The sequence below is a fragment of the Podarcis melisellensis genome (genome assembly GCF_964234715.1).
Source record: "Podarcis melisellensis genome assembly, chromosome: 7".
NCBI classification, from domain to species: Eukaryota; Metazoa; Chordata; class Lepidosauria; order Squamata; family Lacertidae; genus Podarcis; species Podarcis melisellensis.
This window is the reverse complement of record NC_138539.1, coordinates 17450687-17465260: the sequence shown is the minus strand read 5'-3', so window position 1 is coordinate 17465260 and position 14574 is coordinate 17450687. Positions and strand designations below refer to the sequence as shown.

At 39.1% G+C, this 14574-nt stretch overlaps 1 protein-coding gene across 5 annotated transcripts in view; it reads right to left on the bottom strand.

The window, feature by feature from the left end:
* Positions 1-1786: 1786 nt before the first annotated feature.
* Positions 1787-14574, bottom strand: part of TRPS1 (transcriptional repressor GATA binding 1) — a 232240-nt gene continuing 219452 nt past the window's right edge. For all 5 annotated transcript variants that reach the window (XM_081918655.1, XM_081918656.1, XM_081918657.1 and 2 more), the window contains 2 exons: positions 7127-7249; positions 1787-3293 (listed from right to left, as the gene is read on the bottom strand). In XM_081918655.1, coding sequence (XP_081774781.1) covers positions 2232-3293; positions 7127-7249 — 1185 coding nt within the window. In that variant the 3' untranslated portion in view covers positions 1787-2231. The remainder of the gene's footprint in view (positions 3294-7126; positions 7250-14574) is intronic.

The window sequence follows — 14574 nt, the reverse complement described above, 5'->3', positions numbered from 1 at the left end:
GAAGTAAAGCCCCAATGCAACAACAACAACAACAAAACACAAAAAAACCCAAACAATGAAGCGGCTGTGTAATATGGTAAAAACGGGAGTGCAATGCGACTACAGAATGCAATAAAAACCTTCAGTGCCAAGGAGTCGTATGGCACCTCTCGACATAATCTCTGAAATGTTTCATCTGAAACATAGACAAAGCAATAAAAAGAGGATATATGTTTATCATTTTAAACATAACAATGTGAGTTAAGAGCTTAAGAATACAAAAAAGTACTTGGAATGAATCGTGCTACCCTTTCGCTTCCTCCTAAGTAGGCGTAAAAATATTCTCGTATTTCCTTCTTGCCATTTTCTTCTTCTTTTTCATCTTCTTCTCCCCCAGCAAATCATTAATATCAACAAAGTCCATTCATTTCATGTTACTGTTTACAATTTTAATGCACACACACACGCACAAATAAAAGAGACCTACTGCAATAGAAATTTGCTTCATTACCTTGTTTGCTACATTTGCAAATGTAAACAGAGCGAGGCTGAGCCAGCGCTGAATCTTATGCATGATGGAATATCTTTGTTGCATACGTACACTGTAGAAAATAATTATTCAATATGTCAGGCACCATTATTTGAAATGTAATACATTAATATTTACTAGAAAAATAAGTTTTTTTCCCTATTTGTTCTCCCAACTTCTTAAATGAAATAAGTTAATCTGACAGTGCATCCAGTAGCTTGTAATATCTCTTTGTATATCCCTTCGTAAAAACAACAAAAATCAAAACTACTGGCTGGGCCGATATCGTGCAAATGAATTGAAGTCTGTCCTTTGCAGATCCTTGTAGCATCTATGGAGGCTTGGCTAACAGCACCGTGAACCAATGATTGAATATTGAGTTATTTAGACCTATTTCCCTGAGCAGTTACGCTGAGGAGCTTTCCCTTCATGGGCTAGTTTTACAAAACCTCCCCTCTCTTTTTCTTTTTAAAGTATTGAAAACAAAAACAGCCATGAAGGCAGACACGAGCAAAAGCTGGCATTAAGTCTAGTGAAGAGATTGACCGCTACATATAAATAACCAAAGGGCTTTTGGGAAAGTGAGTCATGCACTCAACCCTGAAGCAAAATTTAGAAAGAATAGCTAATGCAAAACATTAATACTACGCACATCAAATTGGTAAAGAAGCTTCCATAAAAGAGATAAGTCGCCAGGCAGAGCACTTTTCTACAGAATGTTACTCCAAAACCTGTATTTTGGCCAAAGCACGTTACTCAGAAACCCCTGAGATGTAGTTTGCAACCCTGGGGCTTGTACTGGGCTGGAAATTAACGAACACCAGCACAATATCTATTTTAAAGGGCCTTCTCGCATCTTTCAGACTGGAAAGGAGAAGGTCTGGACTACAAATATATAGGTTTTCTTTTTCTTTTTCCCGACACCAGCGCCATTTAACTTTAACCTTTCCTGAGATTCTTTTTCATTTTAAAAAAAGTTTTCAGATTGCAAGGGAAGGAGCATTACACTGAGGCTTTCATGATTTCGAATGCGCCTAATGATTGTTCCTGGGTCTGCAGGTACCTATTCAATCTACTATTGCACTAGACCTTGATAGATTGGGGAGTACTGTTGTAGACTGCAGGGCGATAGCCACCAAAATAGTAGCTACCGGCTGGTTTTGCATGAGTGACGTCTGGAGAAAACTACTACCTCCAGATTGCAGAAATGGTGGATGCTGTCGGATGCTCTAATAAGGCCAAAGTGAACCCAAATGAGGAAAAAAAAATACTACTAGATTTCTGGACATCAGTTTATTTAACAAGTCCATTTTGCTATACAGTGTGCATATGTTACTGTACACCTGCATTATACATCTTTGCATTCTAGCCAGCTACAAGAACGAAAAGCATTAGTTGTCTGATTAGGGTTTCCCCCCCTGAAGAGACTTGCCCTGATATAGTGTCTTCTGTATAGTTTTGGTGGACGGGTCCCAAGTAAATATCCCTTAACCCCCAATTCCAGCTGCCATCCATTTTACTTTTCCTTCTTGGTAACTTTTTTTTTTTGTCTAGAGGAAGGAAAAGGAGGGAAGAGAAAAGAACGAAGGATTGTATACTGGATAAGGCATGCTTGCTATATGAAGTGCTTAATAAGACATTACAAGCTATTGAATTCCCATCAAGGAAACCTATTTCTGTTTAATTGTGCTAAGTGCTAAGGTTTATTTTATTTTATTTATCTTTACTCTTTAGATTTGCCATTCGTTTCAGCTTGTGCATTGTTCCTGTGTAGGCCCCTCTGGATGTGAGTTGTGAAGTCATACTTGTCCGTGCAAAAATATTGGCATATGCTGCACTGAAAAGGTCCACTGTCACCATGGCAACTCATATGCAAGGCATACATCACTTCATCCAGAAAGACAATGCCACAGTGCACACACTTGGTTGACAGCTCATCTTGAGTACTTCGGTCAACTTTCTCTGTTTTGACTACATTCAAGGGACCTTCATTTTTTACATTTGGCGGTGCCTTCGCTTTCTCCTTGGAGGCACCATTTGCAGTTGGCCCAGGTCTGGAATGTTTTATCGCCAAATCTAGAGGAATGTCATTATCAGATCCGACAGCTGAAAAATGAGGAGGCAGATTAAAGGTGGGATAAGGCACATAGTTTTGGCAAGGATTTGGTAGGCCAGGCACATGACTCAAGTAGTGTGGATTCCCGGGAACGGACAGCTTATATTTACTCCAGAATCTCAGCCAATCAGCTTCACTTTGAAAGTCATTGTGTACAAATGGAAGCCCAAAGAGTGGGTACTGGTACTTTTCAATGGGGCTTCCGGGTGGCGAATAGTTCGGATGCTTAGCAGGTCTCATGTATTTCTCTATTGGGCTGCCTCTCTCTGAGCTTCCTTTTCCTTCTGATATAGAGGAACTATTGCCTGGGTCTCCGGTACTTTCCTGAGGACTTTTTATCTGAATGTGCAAAGGTTGCATCCTTTTGTGAATATCCAGAGTTTGGCTGACCAATATTGACTGCGGAGCAGAATGGCTTTTAGTCAATGAGCCCTGGGCTTCATATTTACTCAGGCTGGGAAGCTGGATTTCTCTCTGGTGACCTTCTGTTATATGATCCTCTGACCTCCTATCTAACGGGCTGCCGTTGACTTGTTCCTCACTGTTCCCTCTCTGCTGTTTGTTTAGCTGCTCAGCCTGAAGTGCCTCCGGGTTAAGGCGCTTTCTCGTTCGTCTCCTAATGATCTGCTCACCGTTGTTCTGCTTAATGATGTTTAAAGGCCTGGGAGTCTGCATATAAAACACAATAACATCATAAATAAAAGAGCATTGCTAAGCAAAGCTTTTGCAGAACCGCTTGTGCAAATCCCCAGTTATAGTTGCTGAACCACATCAAGCCATTGCAGGGAAACAGCTTAAAGAAATGGCTTCCTCAAATCAGGAAGACAGAAGGTCAAAGCAAGCACTCCTTAATTTTATATAATTAAAAATGTGTCAACGCCCCCTTTCAATGGTTTAGCTGGTATCAAAGTGCTTTAGCCAGTATCAAATCTCCCCACCCTAACAGCTTTTTGTTACTTTCAAGAGTCCCCTGAGTGCACAAAATTCCTAATAATGACCATATTGATTGAGGATATTCTAAACTACAAGATCTTAAATCTGATCTTGGTTTGATCTCCCAGTTGGTAAGAAACCAAGATTTGTTGAAGCCAAACATGTGAGACAGAGAGGAAGGGAAGGAGTTACAGATAGGTAGCCGTGTTGGTCTGCCATAGTCAAAACAAAAAAATTTCCTTCCAGTAGCACCTTAAAGACCAACTAAGTCAGTTCTTGGTATGAGCTTTCGTGTGCATGCACACTTCTTCAGATACTTCTTCAGGTATCTGAAGAAGTGTGCATGCACATGAAAGCTCATACCAAGAACTGACTTAGTTGGTCTTTAAGGTGCTACTGGAAGGAATTTTTTTTGTTTGAGGAAGGGAAGGAGGCACACAGCTTGTTGCTGGACTGAAAAACCATGGTTTATTGGACCGTGATAATTTCCTCTGCCTCCCTCCCTATTATCCCTTCTCACCTTAAGTTACTTGGATATCATGACCCCTTGTTGAAGATAAATATTTTAAGTGACTATGATTGTGACTCATGAATTATGCATATCAGCATTTTTAAACCAACATTAGACTAGACAGCATGCGAAACAAGCCAGCTTTCTTACCAGCACCAGTACCTTTACACAAGTGTTGCTTTCTTGATCTGGCTCCTTCACCCCACAACTTTCTAGCCTCTTTTTCGAAGTCAAACAAGTTGTGTCGGTGATTGCCTCTCAAGCTTTATTCTATTAAAATCTAATTTTGAATAAATATTCACTATGATTTAGGGGTTTAATAAGAAGTGGAAACTTTTATTTCATAAGAACAGTAGTGGTTGAATTTCCCACTCTATGATTCTGTTCTAGGAAGTGCAAGCTCCTCAATAAGCAAAGAGGAACTGTGGGGCAGGAAATAAGATGATTATGATATAAGGTCCCAAAGTTCAGGCAAGTAAGTTGAACACTCAATTTTCTTTTACTAGGATAGTTTAAAAATGCTTTACGTATATCTATTGTCACATTAAATAACATCTCTGCATGAATATTTCTGCCTTTTAAAACTTAATACTAATAGTTAATACTCAACTACCCACTGGTTCCTATGCTTTCTAGTACCACTGAGAAATGGGACTTAGGACTGTGTGTATTATGGAGATGGATTGGACGAGGGGAATAAATCCACTGTGGAAGTACATGCCAGAAACACCACTGATCTCAATTTCTGTCAATTGCTGCTTTTATTTTTAATGCCACTTCAGTTCTAAAGGACTTCGCTTGTGTTCTATGAGACACAGTAGAGAGGCAATTTGGTAGCAAAAGCTGACCATCACTGTGAATACTGGGGCAATGAGAAGCCCATGCCCACATACTTTTCACTACATAAAGAGGCATTTGTTATAATGGGGTGGGGGAGAGAATATAGCAATATTAGGGTGTAAATTAATTTGTAAGCTATTTCTGAAAGTGAGTTCTATCCATATTTGCTACAGTTTATATACTAATTTACTTCCAGTTCAAACTGTGTTACTGAGGAATCAGAAATTTCCTGTGTTTATATAGCTTTGTAAAAATGGGAGGGGAAAAAAACAGCCAACCCTCTAAATATCTACATTTATTTCAGTGTGTTTCTGTTTGTCACAGCCTAGCAGGGTTAATTATATCTATGGGCTTTGATTGGGCAGTTAAATTAAACTCATTAATGTCAGTGTACATCAAATAACATCTCACTACAATGCTCCAATACTGCTACTAAAGATGGTGTTATCTTAGTTCTGTGCTAATGAAATAAAGGTTTTACAACTTATAACCAATTAGCAATGTTGCCAGCATACATTTATTAGGATTACTTTGCATGTTTTATGATACCTTTTAATTTAAAATATCTAAAATTGTAGCTATAATGTATTTACTTTCTTTCTTTGTGTGTGTGTGTGTGTGTGTATACACATCACACACACACACACACACACACACACACACAATCTCACAAAACTAACCATGTCTTCCATCACTTCTAAGAAAGGGGTGTGTGTCAAAAGATGCAAAAGAGGCAGTACAGCATTATTCCAAGACAAGATATAAACAGTGGATCAAAAATTAAATAGAATTAAAAAAGGCGCCAGATGAAATTATATTTTGATTGAATTTGCCATCTGTGTGATTATGTTGTTAAATAAACTATAACAAACTATTTCCACTAAAAGTCAGGATTAAAACTCTCATAAAATTGCATGAACTCTCATATAATTGGGGGAAGTCAACATTGCATTCTTCCCATTGTCCTGCCTGTGGAAAGCACTGCAGCTTGCCAGATGGAATAACCTGCTTGCCCCCCATCCCCTGTGCTGTTATGGGGTTCTCCGCCATTAACCAATTTCAGCAGATATAGGGAATTTGGGGGGAAGTCCTGTTGTGCAAGCAGAAGTCCTTACACAGCACTTCCACTGGTGGAGCTGGTTAGGTGAATGCCACCCAATAATTTTATTTATTTGTTCAAGGAATGCTCTTATATGAGCCACTGAAATCTGGCTAATATCTGGTATGGTCAATATTCAATGGCCTGCTTTGGGCGTACATACATGGGCTTGTTAAGCAAATATATGCATGAGCCTTGTTCCCTTCTAGGCACAACACAGTTCAATGGGATGTTTAATCATAGCTTTCCCTTATGTCTATTTTTCTTTATTTTGTAATATTTATATGCCGCTTGATGGTAAGAAGAATACCTCAAAGTGATTCTCACCAGAGCTGGAACACGCCAAGGTCTTAAACCACATTTCTGATTGGGCTTAAGATCATGGCTTGTTGAGTTTCTGGTAACTATGGCTTACCAGTTCAGATGTAATGGGAAACTAGGGTTAATTAAGCCAGGAAGTCCTGCAGTGAATCAAAAGGGAAGGGTGGAGCAGGTTGGCATAAACCAAGCTATGCTCATTGGAACAGGACAGTATGTCCCTTGATGATACGTTGTTGGGAACAAAAATATTGCCCAGAAGCTAAGTTATTAGGCTTGAGCTAGATGTTGACAAGGGACATATTTCTGCTTTCTATCCATCAGACCATTGGACCATTGAGCTCAATGCTGTTTACAATGATTGGCAGCTGCTTTCTGATGGGGTATCTTCCCACTCTATCTGGAGATACCAGTGACAGAAACTGAGTCCTCCTTCCTTCATCAGCTCTGCCACTGAGCTACAAGCTTTTCCCTTTGTGATCAATATGAGGGGATCTTGACAAGTTCTGTTGCAACATATTTCTGTGAACTTCTTGGGTGGGAGGAGGAAACACCCCCACTTTTATTCTTTATTTTGTATCAAAATAATTAATGCCTCATTGGTAATCTCCAGCATAGACGCCTCTCCGTGGTGTATCAGCATGTTCCATAATGAATCACATCTGATCCCAGAGTGGCCGCAATGGGAAGAAGAAGAAAAAAAAGGGGGGGGGAATGCAGTTAGGAAATTAACCGCAGCTGCCCTACTTCAGCCTAGCTGCCGAAAACCTTTCCTGCATAAAACGAGTAAGTTCTTCCTACCGAGTGAAGCTTCTGGTAGAGACCACACGCGTTGCATACATATCCTCCATTTGCATTCTTTCGCCAGAGAGAGGTCTTTGTGGTCAGGCAGTTGGCACAGAAAACTCCTGAGCCTCTACGTCTCTGAAACGGGGAAAAAGTGGGGGGGGGAGGGACACAAGGTCAAAGGTTAAGTCACGTGATCTGTGGAGTTAGGACAAATCAACACAGGAGTTTTGTCTCTAGGCTGGCAACAATTGATAGCATAAAAACCACACTGCCCATAATGAGGTCAGGTTCAATTGCGCTTAATAGGGAGCGCTGATTTTCATTACAATTTACCCTACAGTGATGGATGAGGTGTGCAAAATACCACCACTTCCCTCTCCACCCCCCAACCCGGTAACAGCTTTAACATTTTGAACTTTAGTGCCTGTGCCCTTCTAATGACTGGATTCTGAACTCGGAATTTCAATGTTCTATTTTGACACAAAATGATCTCTGCTGATCTTGCTAGCTGCTTTTTGCAAGGATTTCACTGTTTTAATTATAAGTATTAACTACAAATAGTGTGTGTGAGAGAGTGAGAAAGAGTTTGTCTCATTCCAGTTCTTGTATAAGAGCCTATTAACAATATACACAATACAGTACTGAACGTAATTCCCATATAGGTTAACATAAAACTAAAATCCACTTATGCTACTTTCTATTTCCCACAGCTGACTGAGACCACGGCTTAATTTCATCGGTGAAAAATACGGCATTGTTAATGATACCACTTCTGAACTTCGTATGAAACTAGGCAATGCCGCCTTATCAGTGGATAGATTTTTTTTACTTTCGTTTTAATTTAGTAAATGCAAAACTTTTCCAAATGCAAAATGAACATTAACTGGACTGCTAACTGAGCTCTACAGCCTTACTAATAGCCCATTCAACATTTACTCATATTCCATCTTGTTCAGCATCGGGCAGCGCTGACCAGAGAAGCTTGTTAAATTCCTTCTGTGACATAATGATATCATTAAACTTTTCATTTCAATAAGAACACCACAAGAAAAAAAAAAACCAGGCTGTTTTTGTGGGCACAACTGCTAACAACAATGACATGGCTGTCTTGTTCTGCCCCCCCCCCCCCCCCCGGTGGAAAAAAAAATCATTTCAACATTGGTTTCTTTCTTTCTTTTTTACAAACTTTTATTAAATGTTCTCTGCCCTGCACAAGTGTGGAGGGAAAACAGTTTCACTAAAAGATTAAACTGATTTTGTTCTAAATTAAAAAATTACCAGTCCTGTAAATCAAAATTTCAAGGTTTCATCAAATTTAAGTAATTTATTTAACTTTACGCCATACTGTAGGGAAGGGGGGCTATCAGTGCCAAGAAAATACAATGGTTATAATTGTGCTCTGATACATTTCAAATGGAAAGCTTTTTGCAGACATAATTTTGGCTTGGAGTATGGAACACTTTCTTGGCATGGAAAGGGCATTTGATTCATCGGGTGTTTCACAATGTATCACTAAAAAGACCTGGTGATCAGCCAGTTCCCTATAGGGTAATTTTTCCAACCAGATGCAAGCGCTATCAGAGGCCCTCGTCAGCTAAACTAATTATGATCTTGCATTTGCTGATGCCTGCTCACTCTAACGTTCGACATCCCCCATTAATCACCAATACGAGGAAAATGAATGAAACACAGGGAAACGAGGGCAGGTAACCTACACGGCCATAAAAATCTAAAATGAGAGCAATAATTTAACAAGACTGGGGAAACGTTTTTCGGTGAGCACCAAAGTCAGCCTAACAATTGCCCTTTTAAACCAGGAACACAATTTCATTAGTGTAGCAGGTTGTCTTGCTTCAAGTCGAGGTAATAAAATCAAGAATGCTAACGGAATGATCTCCTGGTCCCACCCCTCCAACCAAAAACCACTAAATCATAACCATAATTACAACCTCATTGTCTCACCTATGTCTCAGTTAGAATAGGACCACTCCATCTCCAATTATTTCATAATGTACTATGCATTTATAAACATGTGCATTTATAAACCAGTTAATATTGAAAAATCTTTAAGCCGTGTCTGGGAAAACTTTGCTCCTCCAGTTGCCACTAGGCAACAACTCCAGTCATCCCTGGCCATCGGCCATGCTGGGTGGGTCTGATAGGGACTGTAGTCCAATCATGTTTGGAGGACCAGAGGTTATACACCGTATAAATCCATCCTTTAAAACCAACCTTAAAAAATTAAACACCAAGAGAACTGCAATAGAAAGACTATTAACAGAAAATAGAAGAAAAACAAATAAAACAAGAATTCAGGGGATTTAAACACATAAAACAACATCTCATCTCACGGGTCAGGGGAATCCTGGGCAAAGAAATAAGTCTTTGCAAGGTATCTGGAGGGAGAAGGGCAGTCCATAAAAAAGGGGAAAGGGGCAGAAAATGCCTGTTTCGGGGTTATTCCTCTGTAGGATGTGGTGCCTTAGTAAAATTTACCCAGGTGATCTAAGTGATCTTACAGGTCAATACAGGGGCAGGTGGCCTTTTGGGGAATATGCATAGAATGTTTATTATTTATATGCATAAAATAATTCATTATCAATTAATTATTAGTTTATCTATTAAGTATCTATATATGCATAGAAGGCTAATTGCCTATCTACACCACTGAAACCCTGGGGAAACCTAAAAACCAAAAAAAAACCCGCAATAAAATAAATGATGTGATGATTATTTGTAAACACTTTAAGGCGAAGGAATTATTTGGAACGAATGATTTGTGAAGGCAGTTTACTGATCGGGAATGACTGTCTACAATTACTGTGTTGTATATTATGCAAAAATATGGAGTGAAAAATTATCTGTGCAACTGGCACACCATGCAATTCAATGGTGGTTGAATTTGCTTGACCCTAAGTGTAAATAGAATAATAGAATCGTGGAACTATAGATTTGGGAGGAACCGTGAGGGTCATCTAGTCTAACCTGCTGCAATACAGGAATCTTTTGCCCAACACAGGGCTCAAACCCACAACCCTGAGATTAAGAGTCTTTAAAATGAAGATTCTTCCTTGCTACTGAGTGGTTGTCAGTGTGACCAAAATTTAAAGGAGAAACCACAACTACATTAAACACATAGTTATTTCATCAAATATATGCCAAAACGCAACTAAATTCAACCTAAACTGTGTAGCGATGAACTAGCCTGCCATAGCGACTGGGATTAATGAACACATGCCAGATAAGGCCAGAGGAGAGGTTAAATTCAACTTCTCTGCTCCTAATCAATAAAGTGATGTTTATTTGGATTGAAGTTAATGTTTCTGTGCCTTCTTTTATATTTTTGGGCTATGAGCCATTCTGAAAAGCAACACAGAGCTCACAAGTGCCGTAACTTGCACCCAAAATCACAACGGTATAAAATTACACAGGCTGTAGCTAGAAGAAAGTAATCTTACTTTATTACCTGATAGATTGTGTGGGGAAAAAAATGTGGACATGGAAATTATTGGAAAGTTGTTGTATTTTCTGTGACAAGACTGTAAATAATTTCAAAAAGGGGGGGGGGGGGAATCTGAAGGTGCATCCAGTTCTTACTTAAGAGATTGGATTGTTTTAGAACTGATTAAGTTAACCAAGTGGAAAGGATGTAAAATCTCTAACAGGATAAGTAGAAGCTATTTATTACACATTGGAAAGCAAGGTAATTCAGGAAATGTATTGTCTGGAACCAGTATGACCCATCTAACCTATTTCTTCCTGTGTTAAATGGCTGTTGTTTTATATAAAATCAATAAAAATATATTTTAAAAAAACACTTCCTAGTTTCTGTGTAAATAGTGTAATGTTCTTCACAATCTGGATGATGAACAGATTGGAGCTTCTTCATCTTCTTCAATTTAGATGCTATTTAATTCCAAAAAAAGGGTTTACTAGTGTCACTGAAGTCTGTAATTTCCTCGTTGGGAATACAAATTTGTCTAATCGGTAACCCTTCACTGTATTACAAACTGAGTGGTATTTTTTCCAAAGGTTATTCTCTGGCTTGCAATACCAACCTAAATTCTGTATATGTGTGGTCAGCAGACCAAGTACCTGAGGCCAGCTGCCTTAGAGGTGCATTAAATTCCTTAATGCCCAACCTGATCCTAAACCATCACAGAGAGTTGTGAAACATGGAGAAAAGCATTATTTTATTTGACTGTTACCTTTATTTGTGTCAATTTTCTCTACTGTTATTTTGCGAAATGTGATTGTTCAGTTCCCAATCTATCTCTTGTTCCTGAGTGGGATTTTTTTTAAAAGGTAGGGGATGAATTTTCCGCAATGCCTGTTTCTGCAACTACAATTCCTAGAATAGGACAAAGCATAGGTGACTAGCAGGAACCAATGTTGTGATCCCCAGTCCGCCCTGAATGATCACCAGTAAAACTCACAATTCCTTTTTGTAAAGATAATTACAGCAAAAAGAACTTATTTCTTAGAAAACCTGAAACCCATGCATTTAAAGCACATTCATACCACTTTAACAGGCTCAACTGTAGCTTATCCCTCACAGGGCTACAATCAAATTTCAGTTCCCAGGATTCTTTGGGGGGAAACCATGTCCTTTAAAAGTATGGTGTGAGAACAAACAATCCAGAATAAAACATTCAAGCTTCAAGGGATTTTTTCAGATCCTTCTCTAAGTGAAGGGTATTTATTTACCTCTCACTCCAGATGTTGTTGGAATACAATTCCCATCGGCTCCAGTCAGCAAGGCCAATGGTCAGAGATGATGGAAGTTGTAGTCCGCCAACCTCTGCAGGGTACCACACTGCCTATGTCTGCATTAGCCACTTGAATCCCATTTCATGCATCCCACCTTTTATCCCAGCCCTAACAAAACCTCCTAGCAGCACTTCTGAACATGTCCCTGAACAAAGATGAAGGGATCTGGATTCCCATCAACGCCACTTGTTACTAATTGGAGTTATCCATGTAGATTTCCTGTACGTGCTTGGGAAAAGAAGCCCAAAGGGTCTATAATTGAAACTATGTTTCTGCTGCGTCAATCTTTAATTATGTGGATCCTTATAGCTAGTACATTATAATAACACTGCCTGAAGGGACCACTACAGTTAAGGGTCTGTCAGTATTTCCATTTTAGTTCCTAGGTTGGGGTGTTTAATATCTCAGTTGTCTCAAATCACATTGGGCTGAAATTTGGCACACAAATTGGCCAGCACAGATGTGAAGTGGTTTAAAAAAACAACAAAAAACACAAAACTTTATTTAAATCAGTTCAGCTGTTTATAATTTGGAGGAAAGCCAACTATGGGGGAAAAAAATTCAGGTTTGTGGATAATACCTCTCCCCCTTTCTCAAAGCATTTCCAGGAAAATAGCAAATGTATCTTACAGGAAAGCTTCCTGATACATTAATTTAAGGGAAAGGAAAGCTTAGTGAGAATTTAACGAGAAGACTGTATTTAGTCTCTGAGCATGTTCCAAAGGTTTTGCATGGATAAGAAGCATGATGAAGCCATGAAAAGACAGATCAACCCAGACACAGGGAAATGGATTCGCATTTTTAGTGACTGCAATGTCTTGGGATTTTCCACTGGAACATGCATTACTCACATGAGGGGAGCCATGCAGTTTCTGGGGAATGAGCCTCGGATGCCAATGGATGCCAATGGCCCTGCCTCTGGACACCCGTGAGCTAGAATGATTGCCATTGAGTTCACTATGCGATTACTGTTTCACTAGGAGCCAATAGGAAGAAGAAAAGGATCCCTATCCACAACTAAGCCTGAGAGTGAGACTAAGAGCAAGTTCACAGCAAATCAGAGAAGCAATGGCTTTGAAGAGGCATGAAAAAGGTGTGTTTTCAGCTATAAGGGTTCTGGTATTTTGGACCCTACAAAACCACTAGTTTAGCCTTGAAAACCAAACGCAATGAACATCTGTTACTACCCTAGTTTTACTAGGATAGTACCAGAAGGATTTTCAAAATTAGTCATGTTTTTTGAGAGTCCCATATATAAAAACACAAAATGAGGGTTTGTAATTAGGAGGAAAATGTGTCTTTAACTACTGTGTCATGCCCAAATGTATTGTTTTGCTCAAATTAAATACGGACTGAATGCAAGCCATTCTGGAACACTTTTTGGCTGAAGAGCAGGATACAAATGTTCTTAATGAATAAATAAAGCCGTGTTTAATTTTGGGAAGGCGATGGGTTGCAGCCTTTGGAATAATTTCTCCAAGCCAATTATCATCGACCACAATGGCACAACTTGAGAGTAACAGACAATGCCAAAGATATGCAGCATTAAGCAGCAGATACGTTGGAAAAGAGGCCTACTTCCAAACTGTGCAAGTATTAGTACTCTGTAGTATCACAAGAGCTGCATTGCAGAAGTGCTAAATGATTTTCCTGGAGGATGTGCTGGTTCCGAATTTAGGAGTATAATGTAAACCAGGCTAAATCTCAATCATAGGTATGGTTAAATTATTGTAATTGCCACAAAACCTAAAGGAATTTACTTCAAAACAAATGTATTCATCTACTTTCCTTAGTAGTACTATTGGCTATGCTAGTAGGAACAAGAGGAGCAGCACTAGAATACAAAAAACATGCATTTAGCACCAAGAGTGTGATACGACCTGTACAGAATACAGAACAAGCATAGTCCTTGATACAAGGATCACAGTTTAACTCTACCAAAATGGATGGGGGGGGGCAAGGTTTTTGATTTTGAGAAGGGAGGAAAAGATGGCTTGATGAACAGAGACTACAGAACATTCCAGATGCAGGGAAGAGCATGGAAGGAGGTGTGAAAGTGAAAGGTTGAATCTGAAGAGGAATGAAAAAGTCGATTGCTGAATTTTATGTTTTAATGTATTATATATTTTGATGTTAGCCACCCTGAGCCCGGTTCTGGTGGGATATAAATAATAATAATAATAATAATAATACTTTTATTAAATATATCCAGACCAGAATAATGTAGAAAAATGGTTTGTAATGGCACTAGCTTTGAGAGTTCCCTCTCTTCCTCAAGGCTTCCCTCTCAGTGGTTAACTGAAAGGCATCTTCCAATTATTTGGGTCCATGCGTCCTTTCTCTAAAAACCAACAATGTAACTGTCAGGTAAAATTCTATGACTCCCTTGAAATTCTACAAGTCCCCGTCAGAATTTGCTCATCATTTCAGTGAACTGAAACATGAGCTGCTGAAGCTATTTGAAATTAAGATGACATATTTGGCATTTTATTTACCATGAGGACAAAAGACTTAACTCTTGTCTACAGAGTGTACATATCAACAGTGTACAGATTCACTTTTAGATAATCAAGTCTGTGTAACCCTTAAAAGTGTCATGCAGCCCAATCCTATGTCTGTTTTTTCAGAGGTTCAAGCCTCACTTTGCTCCATGGGGTTTATTCCAAGATAGGTGTACATAAGTTTGAGCA